At 29.6% G+C, this 17,650-nt stretch overlaps 1 protein-coding gene across 3 annotated transcripts in view; it reads left to right on the top strand.

The window, feature by feature from the left end:
• LOC107449725 (fibrillin-1) overlaps window positions 1–17,650 on the top strand; it is a 317,738-nt gene that overhangs the window by 168,534 nt on the left and 131,554 nt on the right. For all 3 annotated transcript variants that reach the window (XR_015435620.1, XM_087168308.1, XM_087168309.1), the window contains exon 3: window positions 6,580–6,795. Coding sequence is in view for 1 of the 3 variants with exons in the window: in XM_087168308.1 (XP_087024434.1) it covers window positions 6,580–6,795 (216 nt within the window). In the remaining 2 variants the exon portion in view is untranslated. The remainder of the gene's footprint in view (window positions 1–6,579; window positions 6,796–17,650) is intronic.

Genomic DNA, 17,650 nt, shown 5'->3' with positions numbered 1-17,650 from the left:
GTTTAAACTGCTGATAGAGTTCTTCCAGAAAATTATGTCTATGAATTTATTGAGGAGCTTATACGTGTCGCACGTTCAGGCCGATTGGAATTTGTAAAAATGGCGATGGACTGGCGCATGCGCAGTCATTCAAGCGTCTCTAAGCCGTTTCCAGAATATTCCCCAGAACCGTAATGCAAGTGTCTTTACCTTGTCAGGAGTTTCGAAAATATGCTCTATTTTGGAAATTTTAAAAGGTCGGTACAAAAATAGTGGTTTAAAAGTCTATTTTTAAAACAAATGGTAAACACTGGACACGTGGAAACAATAATTTGGGCCATAAATTAACAGGCAAACTTTTTCACTTTATTTTATAACCGTCATTGAATAGAGGACCCAATTTTCAGGTTTACGACTACTAATGTTCAACTCTGTAGCCTTGTAATTTTGAACCCAATTCAGAGGACAAGGGAACTCCTGGATCAAGTTTTGGGGGAAATTTGCCTTCGTTGAGAACTTTTTGAGGAACAATGCGTGGTTTGAGTTCAAGAAGTAGTTACGAGCGTCGCATTTTCGTCTGTGGTGGTCTTTGATAAACTTTCAGCATGAATTTTATGCCCTTAACCTTTCATGATCTTCAAAAACTTGGTGGAATTCGCATTCTAATGTACAGTCATCATGAAAGAACGTCTTTATCTTATTATCTTTTATCTTCCACAGTAAAACAAATTTAAAACAAAATTGTGTTAAGTCACATTATATATTTTATCGATCTTTATTTTTAATGAAATTCAAAATGACTAAATGTATATACCAAAAAATTCTAGACACGTTAATCCTGCTTACGTCCACCGTACCAAAGTCAGAACTTTTGATGGTTTTCCATTGATGAACCAATATAATCTTTATGATAACAATCAATAATTTCTTCATGCACCATTTTATTTTTGTTGGTAACAAACATAAATAACCATCACCTCATTGTGGGAATTCGTACTGATTTATGATGGTCCAACATAAGAATAGCAACTTGTTTTGATGTTTTGTTCATGCTAAACCATCAGAAATTTCCATCATAGTTTCTTAGAAATTAAATGCTGGAACGATCACGAACAACCCTCATCCCAATGTAAGAATTCTGACTAATTTATGATGGACTAACATAAAAAGAGCAACAAATTATTTTGATGGTATATTCCTGTGAACCAACAAGAATTTCAATTCAACCATCATGGAAATTTATTGTTGGAACCAACGTGGACCATCACGGATCATCATGGATTGTTGGTCCGTGATAATCAAACTTCCATCATGGAATGATGGAAGTTTGTTGCCATATCAAAAACCATGAACGCATAATGGATAATGTTGGATGATGGTGACCATCAAATGATATTGAACCATCATGAATTGCACTGAAACCAACATAAACCATCAAGAATTTTGATTTGGGTAAGAAGATAGTTAGCCTTCGCAAGAGATAATTTCAGCTCAGGAAAGGCATGCGACTGAAAAATCATCATTGGCCTGATATCCCCCTCCCTCTACCAAACATGCGCACTCTTGCATTCATTTCCATGTAACCCTTATTTTAACTATTGGTACCAGGTTATGTTTACTCGCACCAGGTTATGTTTTCTTGACCCCCAAAATATAGGCAATCTAGTAAATCTCGTATAAATAGTTTGGTCAGGAGAGCTGTCGAAAGTTTTTTAATCCCTTAATGTTAATTATACGGTTTGCGTATTTCGTCATATCTCGAGAACTTTTTAAGCTAGTTGAGAAAAATTTTCTCAAAATTATGAAATTCGTAAAGATAGTTCTACGCATAAAATAAATTTTAATAATTTTAAATTTTTTATTCTATTATTTTATAACAGTCGAGAAAAGTTTGAATTGTATGGTAAACAAATTTTTACATTATTTTAAAAAATATATTTTTGTGTGGCAAAATATAAAATTTGGGAGAAATCGATTAAGTAGTTCCTGAGAAATTTAAATTTAAAAATGCCATGCATATAAAATTCGATTTCTCTTCGTTCACATTTTGTCACATGAAACTACATTTTTTAAAATGAGGTAAAAAATTGTATACCATGCAATTCAAATTACGATTATTATTAGATAAATTAATCGAAAATTTAAAAAAAAAGCATTCTTCTGAGGAATTATCTTTAGATAAATGAACTTTATAATTGCTCTCAAAAATTTTTCAGTTCGTGAAAAATTAAACAAAAAGTTCTTAAAGGAACTTTTTTGCTTAAAAAGTTCTCCAGATATGATGAGATACGCAAAAAATATAATTAACATTCAAGGGTCCTAACTTTTGGCAGCTCTGTTGACCTGACTATTGGGACCATATTTCGTAGTTTGCGACTTTCCTCTTTTTTTTTTGAGGGGGGGGGGGGTCAGGAATCATTATCAATAGGAAAAAAAGGTACTTTTAATTCAGAGAAAATATGTATTTATGGCTTAGTTCGTAACTTAAAATATCGTCTGTAGTTACCAATTAGCATATTTGAGTTCACCCGTTAAACATTTAAGATTGAGTCCTAATACGTAAAAATCTGATTATTAGATCTAAAATTAATAAGGGTGTTTGATTTTTTTTCACACTGTACGTAATGTGTAATGTTATAAAGTTATAAAATTAATGCAAGTTATTTAATTCTTTTGTAACGTTCTAATTTAATAACTTGTTAACACATCTGCTGCTGAAAACGGAAATGTTATTTTTAAGAGAAAATAGGAGAAAAATAAGCTAATATTTATTATCTAAAAGAATTAAACTAAAGCTTGTAAAAGCTTAAAGAAAATAATTCTCAGAAAACATTTTCCTAAAAGGTTTTTAAACAATCTTTTTTTTCTTTGATGGATGGTGTACTAATCCAAAAACTCCTATGTGAAAAAATCCGGGATCTTGCTCTTACATGTAAAGTATCTTCTCGATACAAAAATAACTTTTTCAGTCATAAAATTCTATTAAAAAAAAGCTTTACATTTAAAATACTACAGTTAAAACAAAGTACTCACTGTTATATACTGTAACTATGAATTCTTTGAAGGTAATAAATTTACACAAAAAAAAGTTCTTTTTAAACCAATGAAAAAATAAATGAAAAGAAACTTAAAAAAATTTTAAACGTGCCCTTAGAAATTGATAAAAAAATCAAAAAAATAAATTTCATTCTGGAGAATTATAACAGCAACGTTTTTGCGAGAATATAAAAGTAAATTAAAATTCCTGAATATTCCCCAATATCTTTCTTTTTCATTAAAAATTTATTACTTAAGCTTTGTTTTAAAATATTTCCCTCTTGATTGTATGGAAAATGAAGTTACTAAAACTGCTGTAAAACTAAAAGGTTTTTTTTTCATTTATTTTACTTTACAAAACAGCAGAGTTAAGCATTAAAAATCTTAATTAGCAGAAAAAAATATTAATGTGAGAACTGATTATACTATTTTGTTCTATTTTTGAATGCAATTTAGTTTAGATTTTATTTTACACACCAGTCGCCTGCGTGAACTCTCCGCTACGCGGTTCCACACTCTCTTTTATCTGCACGAACTCACTACTTCATAGTTCTATGTTAGTTTCTGCTGCCATCAGCTACTTTATTTTGAGTCTTTTGTGTAATCGGGTAAATCTGAGGCCATTTGATTCTTCTGCACAAACTCACTGCTTCTCGGTTCCTCACTCTTTTTCAACTGCTCAAGCTCACTACTTCGTTGTTTTATGTTAGTTTCCGCTGCCATCAACTACATTATTGTGAATCTTCTGTGTAATCGGGTAAATCTGAGGCCACTTGATTCCTCTACACAAACTTACTGTTTTTTCGGTTCCACACTCTTCTTCAACTGCACAAGCTCACTACTTCGTTGTTCTATGTTAGTTTCTGCTGCCATCAGCTACATTATTGTGAATCTTCGGTGTAATCGGGTAAATCTGAGTCTATTCGATTCTTCCACACAAACTCACTGCTACTCGGTTCCACACTCTTTTTCAACTTCACAAGCTCACTACTTCGTTGTTCTATGTAATTGTTTTCATTTTTCCTAATATTCTGATAACGACCACATTTTCCCAAATAGTAGACTTCTCTCTTGATAGTAACGTGTTATTTAGGAATGTTGTTCATTCTAATTTTTACCTAGGAACTACTCTATTATTTACAAAAATCAAAATAAAGTTTTAATTTTTTCAATTTTTATTATAGTAAGCGAATTTTCCAAATTTAAGCTTCCTAACTTGAGGGAAAGTGGGAGAATGAGGAGTGATGAGTCAATGAGTGTGCTTTTGCCTTTCATACGCATATAATTTCATACGCATAAAATTATAAAATATCTGTTTTGAATTGTTTCATACTTAAATTGAATCCTTATATTATTTTAATGCTTCCCTAAAACTTTATATAAATATTTAAAAACATTGAAATGGTATAGTAAGATAGCTATCGAACCCATTACTGAAACGCTTAAACTTATTTATTTAGGAAGTTTTTTTAGTATTATTTATTAAATTTTATTTACTAATTTATTTTTATGAATTATTAATTTATTTTTATTAATTATTAATTTGTTATTATTTATTAATTAATTATTAATTATTATTATTAATTAATAATTATTAAGTATTATTTGTTAATTTATTAATTTTTACTGCACAGCTGTTTTGTTTGGAAGAGATGTAACTAAGCAAATTTATGTGTTTTGTTGCTTTGTCATACAAAATTTTTATTTTAAAAATCAAACTTCATGATATTGTTTTTCTTTCCTTTTTCGATTGCAAAATCGTCTCTTTATCATTTTTACATACATTAGGGAAAAGAACTACTTAATCGCTGACATTCACCAACAATGATTATTTAATATTATTCTTTGTTTCGTCTCACAAAACATTTTTTCTTCAAAATTATTCACTTGAAATTTAAGTTTAGTGCAAATGAATTCAGTTACTTACACTGATGGCATCCACATTCGTTATACAAACAGTTTTCTTATGATTCAGTTAAGATCCATTTATAAACATAAATCAGATTTCTTAGTTTATCAAAATAATATAAAAATTAAAAACTTTAGTGTCGTAAAGAAAAATTTCGCTTAACATTGCAACTTAATAAACAAATTTTTTTTTTAAATTTTTAATTAATATTTCTTAGCTATAAGGCTTGTTATATTGTTTCACTAAATAGATTATTTAGTTATAACTAAAAAGTTATTTCCTTACAATTATCTACATTTTCTAATTAATTCTTTAAGTATATAAATAGATTAGACACAGTTTTACTCAAAGTAAAAGTAAATATAAAAGTATCAAAGTAAAAGTATCAAAGTTAAAGTAAATATTACCAACCTACTATTTCATAATTGTACAAAAGTTAATAAATACAACCTTAAGTTTTTAGTCTTAAATTTGGCATAACAATCCAAATCAAAAATAAATAAAAGTTATGACCCTTAAGATTCTCTTTCAGCAGAAGAGGAATTTTACTCCCTCCATGTTAACCAATGGAGAATTTTAGAAATTCAATTTCTTTATTTATCTTGTAGTTAATTAATATATTTGAATATTTGTGTTCCATTTTAGGTAGAATTCCTAGTATACGTTACATGCTTGACGTGATTTCGCATTAAAAATTTCAGCCATCATTAAGTTCGCGAATTTTCAAATCTCAAGCTCAACCGTAAAATCACACCACGAATTCCAAAACGCAAAGACAAAATGGTTAAAAAGCAATAACCCACCAAATCTGCAACTACAAATTGTTAACTTTATCGCCCTTCCAACCATCGCCAAAGTTGCTGAATCCACCATGTAACGTATACTAAATTACGCCCCATTTTATTCATTAAAATATGTTATATTGAACTAAGTTGTCAAATTTTATGTTAGTCGCTATTTCTTAAATCTCAAGCATTAAACAAAAAACTTTTAAAAAAAACAGAGCCTTAAAATGTGAAAATTGATAACTAAGTTCAATAGAATACGTTAAATAAATAACGGAAAAAAATATTATTCAAAAATAATTTGTCATCGAAGAGCAAATAGACAGACCGACACTCATTTTCATATATATAGATAAGAAATCAAGTTTTAATTCAACTTAACTTTCATGCTCTGATACATTTTTTAGCTCATTTTTAATCTAGAAGTAGGAGCCGTGATGGCTCAGGGGATAGAGCTCTCGCCGTTCAATGAGGTGAACCGGGTTCAAATCCCAGCGACGGCTGGTCGATACGAATCCAGCTTACACCGACCACAGTGTTGATGTAAAATATCCTCTGTGGTAGACGGATCATGGGTTATAGTCCCCTTGCCATCAGGTTAACCAAGGGAGGTCTTCGTGGTTTTCCTCTCCGTGTATTGTAAATGCGGGTTAGTTCCATCAGAAAGTCCTCCACGAAGGCAAGTTTCTCCCAATACTTGATCCAAGAGTTCCTTTTCCTTCTGGATTGGGTTCAAAATTACAAGGCTACGGAGTTGAACATTAGAAATCGTAAACCCGAAATTGCGTCGGATGTTCAACGACGATTATAAAATGAAATCTAAAAGTTGTATTGTTTGCCAACCTAATATTTTTGCAATTGCCATTTCAGCACTATGTCGCTCTTCGTGTGGCGAAGGTCGATGTATTCGACCAAACATATGTTACTGTGGCAACAGACAAGTTGGACCCTCGTGTGATGGTTTCGGTGGTGGAACATCATTACCAGGAGTTGGTGGGAAAGTACCTGATGGAGGTGGAGGTACTAATGGAGGTTCGAAGTTACATCCGATTGGACCAGGAAATGTAATCCATCCAGGACAAGGTGGTAAGTTATATTTTCTAATAGCAAGCTCTTTATTTAATAATGCTGAAAGTTCTGAACTTCGTAACTTATTAATTTAAAAATAATGAAAGTCCTAAACTTTGTAAAAATCATAACCCTCCAATTTAATAATAATGAAGTTTCTAAATTTCATAACAATCATAACCTTTAATTTAATAATAATGAACGAAAAACAAATAATATGCTGTTATCTAAAATTAAAATTTGAAAAAAGTTCTACAGACATTTTTTCTTCAACAGATATGCTAAAAAATGTTTAAATTAGCTTAAATTGACACATTAGGCAAATTATCGCCATACTGACTATATTTTGTTATGGAATAATTATTGGTTAATTAAAAACTGTTTCCTATTTTAAAACCAAAATAACTTAGATACATTAAAAAGTGTACTTATAATTAATATAGTCATCATTTTATTTACTATTGCTCGATATTTCGTATCTTTTGGAATTTTTATTTAAATAAACTGAGTGGTTTTTCTCCAAAAAATAACGAAAAAGGCTATAAAAATTTCTGACTTTCACAGATTCAATTTTTTGACGGAAATTTATTTTGTAATAAACGAAATAAATGAAAATCTGAAAGGGCAAGGTCATAGAAATATAGCGTTAAATTACGTATCCACAAATAAAAATATATAATTGAAAAAAAAACACAATATGTAAAAAAATTATTCTATTAACTCCGTATTGGATCCTCCGCCAAAATAATCGCCAAGATTTGGCAAACTTGAAATAGAGACAAGGATTAAGAATTGCATAGAAATGCATGATCGAAAATGATTCGCTACGGGCACTTCACTGTTTTGAACTGTTTCCTACAATATCTTAATTTGATGTTAATATTTTGTTTGCTTATAATTATTGTCGAAAATTTCACTCAAATATACACAGAAATATACATTTTATAGTTAATTAATAATTTGGTGAACTTTTCAAATTAGTCGCGAAATCATTAAATTACGATTAAAAATCTAATACTGAACCAATTTAAATACAATTTACAAAAACAATTATTAGAAAACATGAAATTATCATGAAAGTTTGATAATTTAAATAAGTTAAAGTACTTCTTGGAAAGCACTTGTAGAAACAGTTTATAATAGAGAAAGAACTCCTAGCGGCGTGCGATAACATTTTCGACCATGGGTTCCTATGCAATTCTTAATCCTTATGGTCTGCCCTACTTCGGCTCCAAATTAATTCCATTTCATAGAATCATCAATACATAATATTAAATGACAGCAATCGCCAAGGCAGCAAAAACAATTGACAAATACAAAACTGGCAATGTTTTTTTCGGAAGGGTTGCTTTGACGATTATGGTACAAGAATGTCGACTTTTGAAAATTCTCTACAAATTTCAGATTTGATCTTTTATTGTTGAATTTCCTATATGCAAAAATCTTAACATTTCATCTAACTTTTAAAAATGTTTCAAGCTTTTTTGAAGGTTTATTTATATCTAAAGCATTTTTTAGTTCTTTTTAAAGTGTACAGACATGCTTTTATCGCATTTTCCTTCCATTATAATTTTTAACTTCATCATTTGTGACTTATCATCAAAATGCGTAGAAAACAATAAAGTGGATTCCGTCTCTTTCACGGCCCACCTTCTGACAAATTTTCTTTTCGAATATTTTCCACTTTGCAAAAATACTCACTCACGAAAAGAAGAAGAAAAAACTCATTTCTTGGTTTTTCACTTCGGTAAGCTGGCGGTGAATTTAAAATACCTCCGATACATTCAAATTGGAAATAAGCCAAATGGAAAATAAAAATTCCATCTAAAAATCTTTCCGTTGATATTTGGCAAAACAAGGTTCTCAAAATAAAAGTCTGAAATCTAAACATGGAAGTGTATGTGGATTACATGCATAGTGACTATTTTAAAAGTAGATTTATTTCCATATCACTATAAAAGTGTAAGAAATTTATCTCTTCCCCAAAATATATTCGTCTTCTTAGCTGGACATGTATACAGCACTCAAATGCATCTAAATTCCAAAATAGGTAAATAAAATCGAGATTCTATTGGAAGGAATTTTATGAATGCTTATAAGGGAAATATATTTTGTATGTCGTACCTTCGTCGTTTTAATTTAATCTATCGGGCGTATAGATTGACACATAGACACATTGTTCTAAATATTATTCCCAGTGTAATAAAATAATATTGGTGGTATTTTGTTTAAGCTAATTCACTCTTGGTACTAAGATAGTTCAGGCTGCTCTGCATATTTGCAAAATGTTTCTTTTTTCGCTTTTTGTTTATGCAAATACATTTATTAATTTCAGTAACAGTTTGTGAGAAGGGGGAGAGAGGGAGTAATAATATGTGTAAAACCCCATAATTGGCTTAAATTTAAAAAAATATTTATTAACAGCATCTTTAATTTTTTAAATATTTTTTCATCTTTTTCATTAAAGTACGTACACACCTGATCATAATTATTGTTAAGCTCTCAAAAAAATGCAGTTAAAGTTTAACAATGATATATGGCTTATAAACATGTGTTTTGCTTCTAAACTGCTAGCATATATATATTTACATATTTCTCTTACACGGCGGTAAGGAAAGTCTCTATCTCTCTTTCACGTGGGCAACAAAAAATTGAAATATCAAGTGTGTGAGTTGATATAAGCATGAAAGTGTAAGCGACTGCAAATTTCTTAATGAAAATTCCTTTCCATTGTCCCGTGGGCAACAAAAAGTTGAAGCGAGCTGAGGCATAAGTTTGGTAGAAATGAAAGGTTAAAAGCGAATAATTCATATCAATGGACTACATGTTTTGATTATGCTTATGCAGATTCATTAATAATAATAATAATTCTAATAATTATTCACTAGAAAATGAGTATTAGTCACGCTTTTTCGTTTTTTAAAAGCATAATTAATGTCCAGTTTCTGCAAGTTTTTCCATTGCATGTCATTTATTTCGATTTAAATTATTTATTTCAACAACTTGACAAAACAAGCACTTGACAGAACAATACTTGACAAGAAAATGTAATTCTTTAAAAATAATTTAATGGTATTACAATTTTAATAATTTAATAATTTTAATAAATTCATAACAATTAGTAATTTACTGTTATTTTTGTAATACTGATTACTATCTTCAACGTAATAAAAATAAATTATTATTTTCAATTTCAAATAATTTTAATTACATTTAATCTTAATTATGGATAAATTATTAAGGTTAAATTTAATCAAAATTGTTAAGTTGCAAACAAATAATCAATTACTTATAATCATGATTTCCTACAATTACAAGTATTTTTATTTAATTTTAAATACAGATAAGTAATCATGTACGAACAATCAAGTCATTGCAGTTACAATTTCATGTAAACATAACTTATGATTACAACTGCAATAATAATTACAAGTTATCGTTAACTACGTTTACAATTAATAATGATATACTATTACAATTTATATTTAACAATTACTGTTGCATTTACATTTTATAATTATTGTTAGAATTATACATTTAATTATAATTTCAGTTGTCGATTGCAAATAATTTATAATTTATAATCAAACAAATTTTGTCCACTTCTGAATCAATTTAATAAATATTATTATTATTTAATTGAGATAAAAAATTCTTTTAATTATGAAATTTTCTTATATTATGTAATTCATTTGATTTTCAAAACTTAACGAATAAAGAAAAATGGTTTACAGAAGAAGTGTAACATTTGTCGTATCTACAATGCTCCGTTTTCACAAAAAAATTATTACTTCTATAAAATAATGGGAAAAGTGTTTATAAATAATTACAGTTCATCATTTACTAAACATACATGCAATAATAATGGACCACTACAAGTATTTTTTTGTTCTTAATTTCAAATACATATAAGTGATTGTGTACGAATAATCAAGTAATTGTAATCACAATTTCATGTAAACGTAATTTATGAAATTGCAATTGCAAGTTATCTTTAACTACGTTTACAATTAATAATGATGTACTTCTACAATTTACATTTTACAATCACTGTTGCAATTATACATTTAATTATAATTCCAGTTGTTGATTACAAATAATTTATAATTCATAATGAATCAAATTTTGCGTAACTCTTGAATAAATTTAACAAATATTATTTTTATTCAATTGAAATAAAATTATAAAATTCTGTCAATAATGAAACTCTCTAATATTATGTAATTTTTTTTCAAAACTTAACGAATAAAAAAAATGATTTAAAGAAGAAATTTAATATTTGTCGTATCTACAATGCTCCGTTTTCTCAAAAAAAATATTGGAATAGAAATAAAACAATGGGAAAAGAATTACATATTTTACGATCCTTCCTCAACGCTTTTATTCTGTTCTAAGTATCGAATGGCTGCTATAATATGGAATAAAACAGTTTGGAATTCCTATTTCGATTGTTAAATTGCGTATTTATTCTTCATAATATTCATTCCCCTAAATATAATGATTTGTCTTTTGAATGTGCTGAATTGTTTCGAAAGAGCTAAATCGACTCACTTAAAAAAGAAATAATTGCGGAATCATATAATTAAATATTTGGACTCTTTTACAAATGTATAGCGATTGAAATCTGTTAAATGAAAGAAACCTTTATTAAGAGAATGCGGCGAAATAAATTTGACTAATTTTTTTGTGTATTTGAGATGTCGACATGAAATAGTAATGTTCCATTTTGTCTTTTATATGAGGAATTTGAAATTGACATTATTTGCAACATTTGCCGTAAAATTAATTTTCTTTGTTTATAATTGTCATTTATTCATCAATGCGATTGCTTTTCTGTCACTTTATTTGCGAATTCCTAATTGTTTTCTAACCCTTTGACAAAGACTTTTTATTAAAACATATTTTTCATACTTTTTTGTTTTGTTTTTGTTTAATTATTTTGTTTTAATTTTAGTCATCATCAGTGAAAAATATTTTATTTAGCATTTTAATAATTTATGGTTACGAAATACAGCCTGAAATACTGGTGCCTTTTTTTCTGCGTTAAAGGTAAAATCTTCCAAACACTGCTGACTTCCAAATAATAATTTTTCAAATTTCCACTTATTTGTCGTTATTTAGATCTAAGAGAGACAGTTATTCTTTAATATACAAATAAATTATTGATAAATTAATTTAGGTCGAAATAAATGAAAAATATTAAATTTAGCATTTTAATAATTTATGGTTATGAAATACTAGATCAAGAAATATCTGTGTCTTTTTCTGCGTAAAAGGTGAAATTTTCCAAACACAGCTCACTTCCAAACAAGAATTTTTTTTCTTCAAAATCGCACTTTATTGCAGTTATTTGGATCTAAAAAAAGCAGTTTTTTATCATTAAAATTTCTTTAATTTCTAAAATCAGTTATTGATAAATTGCTGAATATGAATGAAAAAGAAATTTTTCAAGCAACGTTTTTTCGGATTTTAGCAAATTTTAACAAATTTAGTACAAATATAATTCCTGTAATCTAATAAATTTTTTCAGTACCAAGTGCACTGTTTTGTATAATCAAAAAATATCAAAATATACTGTTGCTTGTAATTAGACTGTCAGAATAAAAATATACAAAAGATCACCGGTGTCTCATCTACGTCAAAGGGCGGAATGATATTAGCTATTAAAAAGGAATATCTTTGTTCTCTCCTGAAATTTATTTATAATTTAAGACAAGTATAAATACACATCATTACCTTTACACATCATTACATCATTAACATTATCTCTTCATGAATTACTTTCAGCATTTGTCTACTAGAAAGCTGCACTAAATATCAGAGCTGTATTTACGAAATTAGACCGTAATAACTTTAAACAGATCGTTAAATAAAGACATGTCATCGTAGAGGTTACTTTGGCTCATGAGCTTTATGACTATATCAGCAACGAAACTAAATTACGCCGGTGTTTTGTTCTTCATGAATTACTTTCAGCATTTGTCAACTAGAAAGCTGCACTAAATATCAGAGCTGTATTTACGAAATTAGACCGTAATAACTTTAAACAGATCGTTAAATAAAGACATGTCATCGTAGAGGTTACTTTGGCTCATGAGCTTTATGACTATATCAGCAACGAAACTAAATTACGCCGGTGTTTTGTTCTTCATGAATTACTTTCAGCATTTGTCAACTAGAAAGCTGCACTAAATATCAGAGCTGTATTTACGAAATTAGACCGTAATAACTTTAAACAGATCGTTAAATAAAGACATGTCATCGTAGAGGTTACTTTGGCTCATGAGCTTTATGACTATATCAGCAACGAAACTAAACTACGCCGCTAGTTTGTTCTTCATGAATTACTTTCAGCATTTGTCTACTAGAAAGCTGCACTAAATATCAGAGCTGTATTTACGAAATTAGACCGTAATAACTTTAAACAGATCGTTAAATAAAGACATGTCATCGTAGAGGTTACTTTGGCTCATGAGCTTTATGACTATATCAGCAACGAAACTAAATTACGCCGGTGTTTTGTTCTTCATGAATTACTTTCAGCATTTGTCTACTAGAAAGCTGCACTAAATATCAGAGCTGTATTTACGAAATTAGACCGTAATAACTTTAAACAGATCGTTAAATAAAGACATGTCATCGTAGAGGTTACTTTGGCTCATGAGCTTTATGACTATATCAGCAACGAAACTAAATTACGCCGGTGTTTTGTTCTTCATGAATTACTTTCAGCATTTGTCAACTAGAAAGCTGCACTAAATATCAGAGCTGTATTTACGAAATTAGACCGTAATAACTTTAAACAGATCGTTAAATAAAGACATGTCATCGTAGAGGTTACTTTGGCTCATGAGCTTTATGACTATATCAGCAACGAAACTAAATTACGCCGGTGTTTTGTTCTTCATGAATTACTTTCAGCATTTGTCAACTAGAAAGCTGCACTAAATATCAGAGCTGTATTTACGAAATTAGACCGTAATAACTTTAAACAGATCGTTAAATAAAGACATGTCATCGTAGAGGTTACTTTGGCTCATGAGCTTTATGACTATATCAGCAACGAAACTAAATTACGCCGGTGTTTTGTTCTTCATGAATTACTTTCAGCATTTGTCTACTAGAAAGCTGCACTAAATATCAGAGCTGTATTTACGAAATTAGACCGTAATAACTTTAAACAGATCGTTAAATAAAGACATGTCATCGTAGAGGTTACTTTGGCTCATGAGCTTTATGACTATATCAGCAACGAAACTAAATTACGCCGGTGTTTTGTTCTTCATGAATTACTTTCAGCATTTGTCTACTAGAAAGCTGCACTAAATATCAGAGCTGTATTTACGAAATTAGACCGTAATAACTTTAAACAGATCGTTAAATAAGGACATGTCATCGTAGAGGTTACTTTGGCTCATGAGCTTTATGACTATATCAGCAACGAAACTAAATTACGCCGGTGTTTTGTTCTTCATGAATTACTTTCAGCATTTGTCAACTAGAAAGCTGCACTAAATATCAAAGCTGTATTCACGAAATTAGACCACAATAATTTTAAACAGATCGTTAAATGAAGGCATGTCATCGTAAAAGTTACTTTCTCTTATGAGCTTTATGACTATATCAGCAACGAAACTAAATTACGCCGGTGTTTTGTTCTTCATGAATTACTTTCAGCATTTGTCTACTAGAAAGCTGCACTAAATATCAGAGCTGTATTTACGAAATTAGACCGTAATAACTTTAAACAGATCGTTAAATAAAGACATGTCATCGTAGAGGTTACTTTGGCTCATGAGCTTTATGACTATATCAGCAACGAAACTAAATTACGCCGGTGTTTTGTTCTTCATGAATTACTTTCAGCATTTGTCAACTAGAAAACTGCACTAAATATCAGAGCTGTATTTACGAAATTAGACCGTAATAACTTTAAACAGATCGTTAAATAAAGACATGTCATCGTAGAGGTTACTTTGGCTCATGAGCTTTATGACTATATCAGCAACGAAACTAAATTACGCCGGTGTTTTGTTCTTCATGAATTACTTTCAGCATTTGTCAACTAGAAAGCTGCACTAAATATCAGAGCTGTATTTACGAAATTAGACCGTAATAACTTTAAACAGATCGTTAAATAAAGACATGTCATCGTAGAGGTTACTTTGGCTCATGAGCTTTATGACTATATCAGCAACGAAACTAAATTACGCCGGTGTTTTGTTCTTCATGAATTACTTTCAGCATTTGTCAACTAGAAAGCTGCACTAAATATCAGAGCTGTATTTACGAAATTAGACCGTAATAACTTTAAACAGATCGTTAAATAAAGACATGTCATCGTAGAGGTTACTTTGGCTCATGAGCTTTATGACTATATCAGCAACGAAACTAAATTACGCCGGTGTTTTGTTCTTCATGAATTACTTTCAGCATTTGTCTACTAGAAAGCTGCACTAAATATCAGAGCTGTATTTACGAAATTAGACCGTAATAACTTTAAACAGATCGTTAAATAAAGACATGTCATCGTAGAGGTTACTTTGGCTCATGAGCTTTATGACTATATCAGCAACGAAACTAAATTACGCCGGTGTTTTGTTCTTCATGAATTACTTTCAGCATTTGTCAACTAGAAAGCTGCACTAAATATCAAAGCTGTATTCACGAAATTAGACCACAATAATTTTAAACAGATCGTTAAATGAAGGCATGTCATCGTAAAAGTTACTTTCTCTTATGAGCTTTATGACTATATCAGCAACGAAACTAAACTACGCCGCTAGTTTGTTCTTCATGAATTACTTTCAGTATTTTTCAACTAGAAAGCTGCCGAAATACGCCGCTAGTTTTCTCTTAATAAGTAAACTGCTGTATTTTTCCGTTAGAAATCAGCACTAAAAACTCCAGAATCAAGGCTTTATTTACAAAATCAGACGACAATCTTAAAACATTTGTAGAGCATACTCTAGCTTATAGGCGATGTAAATATATTGCAGCAAGAAAATGAAGGGGAAAAAATGAGAACACGCCTCTAGTTTAGTCTTGAAATGTCAAGTAAACAACAGCAAATGTCCACTATAAAGCATCACTGATGGCGCTTGAATCAAATTACCTCACTTTCCTTAGGTCTTTCAAACTTTTTGTCAAAATTTGAGCAAAAGGAAATTGTTTTAATTGTTCTTGTGAGAGAGAGTTTTTTTTAATCATCTTTTCATCTATAAATTGTTTTATGTTTGTTTTTGCATGGGCTTAATTTCGAATGAATGGTGTAACTGAATTCGCATAATTCAGTTAAATTCGCATAATTCAGTTACACAATAGTCACCCTTCAAAGAATTTAAATCTATAATAATTTCCGAAAATTCTGTCTTAAATATTGGGGGGGGCACCAGCCCCTGTCAATAACACCCATGCTGCTTTAGTAACTACTAATGTTCCTTTTTCAGTAATTGGAGGGGTTTTTTTCTGATTTTGCTTTAACAAAATTTTTTTCAAAAGATCTTAATAATAAGCTCACCCGTCTTTGTCATTATGTTATAGTTAATTTGTTTTTTGTGTTTCCAACAAGTAAAACTTTATTCAAACTATCTTTTGTGTATAAGTAATTAAATTTGAGTTTGTCGTGAAACTCATTACAAAAATAAAATGAAAAGCTTTAAAGTGAAAGAATCGGACAGGAAAAAAAATCGAAAATTTAGTGAAAGCTTTTTCCAATTAACGTCAAAGTAAGTTCTACAGTCACCCCAATTAATCCTCTCAAAATGAATTCGACGGCGAAAGGGACATTCGAACAAAGAATAACATCGTCTGCTCTCAAGTGAAGAGTGCAAACGATTCAAAGCAACGAAGCCAAAATAATAATGATTATGAACTGAAAAAAAGTTTGCGTGGGTTAGTGTTCTCTTTGTATTAATTTTATTAATGAAAGGACTCTAATAAAACAATCTGGGTTTTTTCTTTTTTGACAGATCCAAAAATAACAATGACAAGTATAAAAATATTTAAATTGTCATATTTTCTATTCAATCCTACTTAAAATGTTTATTTTTTGCATAATAATATCTTTTCAATTAAATGCTTCCATGTGAGTGGGCGTTTATATCTTATTTCTAAAACAAAAACAAGGTTTACGAGTAAATAAAAACAATGAGTTGGGGTATTTATGCATATTATTTACTTAATTCATTCTCAGAATAATTTAATTATTCATTATTTCCAATTGATTGTTGCTTGCTTATCAAGGTATTCCATTAGTTACACCCTATATATATACTTTTCCAATGCTTGTCAAAAATGAAGTAAAAAATGTTTACAAAACGGTGGTCACAAATTAATAAAACGAAAAATAAGCATAAATGTAATTAAAGTTTGGCAAATCACTATTGAAAAAGAATGTTATAAAAAAATCACAACCTATTTGATTGCCGTATGATACTTGATGGAGTACCTAATAATCACTCGTGTTCTCTTTTAATCAATTTTACTAATAAGAGGACTCTAATGAAACATTTTTACAGTTCCAAAAACAACAGTTGTGCGAAATTATTTAAAATATCTTTAATCAATCTGACATACAAATTTCATATTTGCATAATAATATATCGTTTTCAAGTTTTCGTCAAAAATGGAATAAAAAACACACAAGTTAGGGGGTAATGTCGACGTTATGTCGACATTACGTACAAGTAATGTAATGTCATGTTGTGACAACTTTTCAACTTTTAGAACTTTTCAACTTTAGACCAATCGGCTCGGAATTGGTATTCAGTGTGAAAAAAGGCATTATGAAAGCAGCTCGTAGCTCCCGTTCCACAAAACGGATCAAAAGGAAATGATAATGGGCTGATATGATCTTCGAAAAAAAAAAAAG

The sequence above is a fragment of the Parasteatoda tepidariorum genome, chromosome 7, assembly GCF_982258835.1.
Source record: "Parasteatoda tepidariorum strain Cologne lab strain chromosome 7, Ptep-v5.0, whole genome shotgun sequence".
NCBI classification, from domain to species: Eukaryota; Metazoa; Arthropoda; class Arachnida; order Araneae; family Theridiidae; genus Parasteatoda; species Parasteatoda tepidariorum.
Note: the sequence above shows the minus strand (reverse complement) of the source record. Positions and strands in the feature narration are given on the sequence as shown.